At 38.7% G+C, this 7,049-nt stretch overlaps 1 protein-coding gene across 1 annotated transcript in view; it reads left to right on the top strand.

Annotated features, from left to right (window-relative positions):
- The window catches only part of LNX2 (ligand of numb-protein X 2), a 43,595-nt gene extending 37,389 nt beyond the window's left edge, over window positions 1-6,206 (top strand). The window contains exons 8-9 of the mRNA XM_008585662.1: window positions 2,659-2,817; window positions 4,810-6,206. Of these exons, the coding sequence (XP_008583884.1) occupies window positions 2,659-2,817; window positions 4,810-4,945 (295 nt within the window). The 3' untranslated portion in view covers window positions 4,946-6,206. The remainder of the gene's footprint in view (window positions 1-2,658; window positions 2,818-4,809) is intronic.
- The last annotated feature ends 843 nt before the right edge of the window (window positions 6,207-7,049 follow it).

The following is a 7,049-nucleotide window of genomic DNA, read 5'->3' as shown; positions in this document are numbered from 1 at the left end:
AAAAAAAAAAAAAAAAGATTAAAATGCTTAAAACTGTTACAGAATTCATGTCTCACAGACTTGTAGGGACCTTGTGGAGAGACAGATTTTTTTATGACAGAGATGATCTAACTACTTCATATACATGTTTATTCCATGCACCAAGACTGATTATTTCCCATTTAAAAGTAAGCATAAAGCATAGATTTAAATGGTCGCTATTAAACTCCTCCAGATCTACTGTCTGAATCATGACATTTCAGCCATCAGAGGGAACCTCACTTATCTTGTTCAGAACTCAACCTGATACTCAGACCTGTCAGATTAAACCTAGAGTGGCAGAAAGGCCCTCGCACACTAGGAGGTGAGGAGGCGGCTGCTCGGAGCTCGCCTGCACCTTTGGTGATAGAGCAAGCAGTAGCACTGTCCTGGAGGAGCGCTCCGGCCCTGGTGCTTTCTTTAATTTTCCTCGTCTGTTCTGCCCATCTAGTTTTGGGGTCAGCACTTTCACCTCTATGTTCAGAGCATTTTCTGGAGAGCCAGGAAGAATAACAAAGTTTTTAAATGAGAAATATGCAGTATAGTAAAATCTATTTTTGAGTCCATCTGTATTGAAAGAATACATGTCAATAAACGATTACTATTCTGTGGATTTACAGAGGTGTCTGTTGTGTGCAAACCTGTATTCAGCAGCTGTGTGTCCTCTTTGGGTGCAGGTGACCTGTATAAGCAGGTGTCATATTGCCATAGGGTAGTAGCTCTGCTTTTTCTGAAGAGGGAGTGTCTTTCACTGCAGTTTGCAGGGGGTGTACCAGAAAACTGTCTGTTGCAAATGCTTCAGAATAATGAAAATAACCTACACTGTCCCTAAAAATCCAGGCCAATGCATAAGACCTTGCTCCATCCCAGAAACCTTTCCAAAAGGCTTTTCTTATCAGTGAACTGAGAAAGTAGACCAGATTAGAAGTTCTGGTGTATTTTATATTGCTTTACAGAATCAGCTTTATGAAGAAATCTGTTTTAATGGATTAAAAACAGGAAACCTTGCCTTAGATGCCTATAATCCAATTTCACCTAAAATGAAAAAGAGATTGTTTTCAATGTCATTTAGTTTTTTTGTTGTTTTTCTAAGTTTCTGCTTATTCCCAGGTCCATAGGGCTATGGAAATGTGAATAGATTTTTTTATTCTCCGTCCCTGGACAACAGCCTCCAAACTGGCAGTAGTCTTTTAGCTGTAGCATCTCAAGGTCCATGATATAGGAAGGAAAAAAACAAACCAACCAAGACTTTTTTGTCAGTGTTTTCCAGATTGAGTTTCCTATTTTGACAATTAGCATCTCCCTTAAAATGAAAACATTCTAAGTGAAGGAGGAAAGAACAACAACTAACTACTCCCTGTGTAGATTAAAAGTGGGACCAGTCGCATGCGTTCAGAAAAGGGGGATAATTATCTGCCTTCTTCTGGAAGGGACATTACTGGTCATTCTCTTTCATTTGAGTACTAGGATCAGAGGTGCTAGGCTTCTTACCAGTTTGTAATTCCTCTTGTGGATACAAGTGATTATTAGAACTGAGGACTTTGTTGACAATGCAGTGAGCAAATATAGGCACGTAGCCTTTTTGTACAAATTTCTGAGGTGTACTTTCTAACAAAGTTTTTCTTCATTTTTTAAAGTTCTTTTTTCCTTTTTTTTTGTCTACCTGGGTCAAGAAGATCATCTTCGAGATCTGAAATTCTTCTGCTTGCTGTAGCCTGCTGCTTAAGCTCTCTGTTGTGTTTTTTATTTCATTGAGTGAAATCTTCCATTTCTAGGAGTTCTGCTATATTCTTTTTTAAGGTATTAATCTCTTTGTAAATTTCCTCTTTCATATCCTGGATATTTTTTCTTGTTTCATTGTGTTCTCTAATTGAGTTCTTCTCTCTCTGAGTTTTCTTAAGATCATTGCTCGGGATTCCTTTTCAGGCATTTCAAGGTTTTCTGGCTCTATGGTGTCTGGTACTTGAGAATTACTGTATTCCTTCAGTGGTGTCATATTTTCCTGTTTATCCGGAGTTCTAGTATTTTTTTGTTGTTGATGTTTGGTCATCTGGTAGGGTACTTGTTTCTTCTATTACTCGAGTGGGCTGTGAGAAAAAAGACTTCCTCCTCTATTTGTAGGCTCTGCTGGTGACTCTTCTTGTATCGGCGCAGTTGAGTGTGCAGTGGGGTGCCTGTAGGGTGGCCCTGGATGCTACTGTGGTGGTGAGTCACCCTTGCAGTGGCAGTAGGTGTGGCAGTGGCTGTGGTTAACCACCTTGGCTCCTGGTCGTGCGGAGGGCGGGCCTCTCCAGGGCTCCGGTGTGGGCCCAGGGCTGTGGCACACAGGATGGAGCTCACCTCAGCTCCTGGTTGTGTGGTCTGTAACCAAGTTTATTTAAACTTCTCTGCACATGTGTGTATGTATGTGTTTTCACTGGAGAAGAGACTGAAAAAAGGTAGAGAAATTTGAGTCACCCTCAGACTCCATCTGTGCTAGAAAATGGGCTGTCAAAGTAATATATTCAGAAAGACATAAAGTAGCCCTTTTTCTTTCTTCCAAGAGTGATAAGTATGACATGATATGGAGTTACAGCAAAGACAAACAGACTACAGAGGCCTCCAGGTTAATTTTTTCTTTAATTTTGTGTTTGTTTGTAGTGCTCTTCATAGCTGCCATGATATAGTTTTACGAAGAAGCTACTTGGGAAGTTGGGGCTTTAGTATTGTTGGTGGATATGAAGAGAACCACACCAATCAGCCTTTCTTCATTAAAACTATTGTCTTGGGAACTCCTGCTTATTATGATGGAAGATTAAAGTGAGTCTTGTTCTAATTACTGATGTGATTCATGTTTGTTATGCTGGATGGGATATGGACCAGGGATCAGCATCAAATTCAGACTGCTGTTTTGTAAATAAAGTTTTATTACAGCACAGCCATGCTCACTGGTTCATGTGCTGTCTGAGGCTGCTTCCACGCTACAGCAGCAGAGTTGAGTCATTGTGGCAGAGACAGTGTGCCTAAGATATTTACCATCTGGCCCTTCACAGGAGAATTTTGCTGACCCCTGATCTAGACTGAAGCATTATCTTTACCCTCTTGTCACTTACAGCTATAGTTTTATTTATCTAGTGACAGGAACTAAACCTGAGTCATTTGAGTGGACACATTGTGACGTGACAATGAGCTCTGAGCAATTTTTCCACATAACCTTCTCAAGTCCCATCCTGTCATTAGATGACTCTGCTTTATTTTTCTCCACAGCACTCATCTACCTGACATTGTATTTACGCAGGCTCCATGAGGGAGGGATTTTGTTGCATTTATTGTTATATCCCTAGCAACCGTAACAGTGCCTTACATATAATAAAATCTCAATAAATATTTGATGAATGAATGTTCCATAGCTCACAGTGTGCCTTACAGTGCCAAGTGCTGTGCATGCATTACTTAATCTTAACAACCCTATGAGGTAAGTGCATTATTATTCCTGTTCTGCAAACAAGATAAGTCAGGATTGGAGAGGCTAAGAAACTTGCCCAAGATCAAACAGCTGAGGGTGGTTAGCTGGCATTCCAACCCAGGACTGTCTGACTGCAGAGCAGTAGCCTTTAACCCCTCTGCTAACAGCCACCACTGGGCAGAAAGTACTCTCTCAACCAGTGTGCAGCTTCTTTTCAAAGCTCAGGCACTGGGAGAAGAAAGAGAAAATGTCACGTTAAGAGATTGTCACCAACAGAGAGGGGATGGGTGGTTGTAAGTTCTCAGTGCCTAGTTTTTGGTGGAAGAACTAGTTCTTAAAAAGTAAATGTTGACATACTAGTCAGAATGCTGCACAAATGGAGAGTTTACACTGTTTGCAAAGAGAAAGTGACATCTAAATAATATTGTGAAAAGTTGATTAGGAGTAGTATGTTCCAGATCAGCCTATATTGATAAAGAGGAAAAAATCATAATTTTAAGTAGGAAAGAGTAGAGATAAAATGAATTAATCATTCTCTTAGTTAAGTTACTTGACTAGTTTCGGCCTCAGTTAATTAATTTATAATTTGCATTCCACCTACTTCCAAAAAGAAATCGAAGTATTTAACAATAAAATAGCATATTCATTCATGTTACAAACTAAAGACCAAAATACATAAGGATAATTATGATTATAATTATCATAAAGATAGAAAGGTCTCAGATTCATCATCCATTTGTTACAATTCTGCTTAGAGGACAGTGAGTGGCAGTAGCTGAAAGAAGAGGAAGTATGGGTCTTACTCAATTTAATTGCAACCTTCAGATGTATGAGCTCTAAAAATGAATAGAGAAAGAACAGTCCAAATAATAACCAACCCTCTCCAAATGCATGATTTGGTGTTTTTTTAAAGAGAGAGCAAATTTACTCTCCTGATTGTATTTTGCTTAAGCTAATATGAAAATTATTCTGCTTGTTCTAAAAATTCACTTACCAGTTGTGGGAGGGGTTGGCACAGGGGTATCCTTGGTTGGCAAGGGAAAGCCAGCATATGCTTAAACATTGTCCCAGATGTTTCTCAAAGTAGATAATAAACCCTAGTCATTGATCTCCACATTATTCTGCTTGTTCTAAAAATTCACTTACCAGTTGTGGGAGGGGTTGGCACAGGGGTATCGTTGGTTGGCAAGGGAAAGCCAGCATATGCTTAAACATTGTCCCAGATGTTTCTCAAAGTAGATAATAAACCCTAGTCATTGATCTCCACGCTTAACAAATCTCAATTGAGGTAATGTTTTTAATACCATGAAAATAGTAACATGCTGTTTCTATTTCTGTTTGTCTAGGTGTGGAGACATGATTGTGGCTGTAAATGGCCTGTCAACAGTGGGCATGAGCCATTCTGCATTAGTTCCAATGTTGAAGGAGCAGAGGAACAAAGTCACTCTGACAGTTATTTGTTGGCCTGGCAGTCTTGTGTAGATTTTTGAAATTGGTTTTGAATCTCGCATCTTTCTTTTTTGGGTTTTTGAAAGAAAATCCTTTGGTTTCATTGTGTTTCTGGTTGTTAGGAGCTACTGACACACAGCTGGTATACACAGGGCCAAAAACCACTAAAATTGTTCTTTTGTTTTTATTTAAATGGTTTCCTATTAGCTACATTTCTTTTAGCTTGGAAATAGTCTTCCACTAACCATTGTGAGTTTATATTTTCAGAATTCAGACTCTCAGTTGTCAAAATGCTACCTATAATAATGAATGCAACCCACCCAAACTGTGACCCAACCAGGTGGATTAAAGAACTTCTGGTCATTATTTTCAGTAACTGCATCATAAAATGAGTTACGTATCCCCCAAGACTGGTGTCAGTGAAGTCAGTCACAATAGCATCTACTGCCACCATCAAGCCAATGCCACGAATAGATAGATTTTAAATTGGGGTGGTTATTGTCCCCATTTTTCATTGGTGCCAACATTTCAAAACTTCATACCGTTTATGAAGTGATTTTCTGGTTTTTTTTTTCTACTGCAAACTCTCAGTGCTCATAGATAATGAAGACATAAGTCTGACACCACTGAAGAGATTTTTTAAAAATAATGTACTGTTATTAGAATAGTAGAGAATAAAAGGTGATGTTATCCAATGACAAAGGGATTTGGAAGATAATTATAGTTTAGTGCTAGAGATGGGAAAAGATCGTTGACTTGAACAGTCTAAAAGCATTAAAGGTTCATTTCCAAAGGAGTGTTTTGTTCTATAGGAAAATTTTGAAGCAGATTTTGCTAAAAATCATTTCTAGACTTTGTATCATACTTATCAGCTGATTTATACAATTAAACTAGATAATAAAGATAAAACCATATTGCTGTTAAATAAACACACATATATCACCCTAAGTAGGAGAAGGGAGACCACCTTATTTTATTTTTATTTGATTCAGATAAGAGTCCTTGAGTGTTTAGAAACCCTTATTTTTCCCATTATTTCTTATGAACTTGTTTCCAGTAAGAGACTGAAAAGTTCTGGTTTTTATCTGTAGTCGTAGATTTTAGATGTTAATATCTGTCAGTCAGCTCTTGGTCACTAAGCTATTTCATATATTTTGAAATGTTATTCAAAACTATGACTAACCCATTTTGTTTGTCCTTTATTCAACATGGTTGTCCTTTGGAGAGCTCAAAGAAGTGAATAAGAGAAAAATGTCTTTACCTTCTTCACATTAAGATACTTGAAAAGTTTCATTTGGAACCTCGTATAACTTCGTATAATGTATGCTAGATCTGTATTGACTCTTGGAGTTTTTACCTACACAGTGCCTGTAGACCTGCTTTATCCAATACATGATGCTGTTGAGTACCTGAGATGTGGCCAGTGCTACGTGTTTAAATGATAAAATATGTTATTAAAATAACATGTAAAATTGACTTCACCAGGCTCTTTACTTTTTCTAATGTGGTTACTAGAAAATTTTAAATTGCATTTGTGGCTCACCTTATATTTCAGTTAAATGGCCATGGCCCCCTCACCTCTTTATTGTCATAGCATTTGCCAAGGCAGGCAGTCCTGACATTGTGGTTTCTGTTCTTCCTATGGCTTTGATCATTCCTTGCATGAAAACCAAAATTTTATTAACAGAGAAAGTTGTCTTCTGATTTTCTAGTGAATTAAGTTCAAACCAAGGCCTCTGTGGTCTGACCCCTAATCCAGTGTTCCAGATGGCTTCACAACCCCATCCACCCTCTGTTACTCCAGCAGGCTCCTCAGAACCCCCTAGCTCCTGCTTCCAACACACGCTCATAGTATTTTCTTGAGCAGTAGTGCTTTCCCTTCTCTGCAAGTTCACATTGTTCCCATGCTCGGAGGCACGACTTGAATGCTGCCCCATCTACCTCCCTCGACTTCACTCCCCACTGTCCCTCTTGGATGAATCTCAGTCGGCCTTTATATTTCCATGTATAATGGCCTCATCACTTGCTCCCTAATTATTGTCATAATTTTAAGCTACGTTTGACAGCCATCTTGCAATTTTGACTACCACTGACGCCCTAATCTGCAGCCCCACAGTTAATAGACTGAATATCCTGT

The sequence above is a fragment of the Galeopterus variegatus genome, unplaced genomic scaffold (assembly GCF_000696425.1).
Source record: "Galeopterus variegatus unplaced genomic scaffold, G_variegatus-3.0.2 Scaffold3658, whole genome shotgun sequence".
NCBI classification, from domain to species: domain Eukaryota; kingdom Metazoa; phylum Chordata; class Mammalia; order Dermoptera; family Cynocephalidae; genus Galeopterus; species Galeopterus variegatus.
Note: the sequence above shows the minus strand (reverse complement) of the source record. Positions and strands in the feature narration are given on the sequence as shown.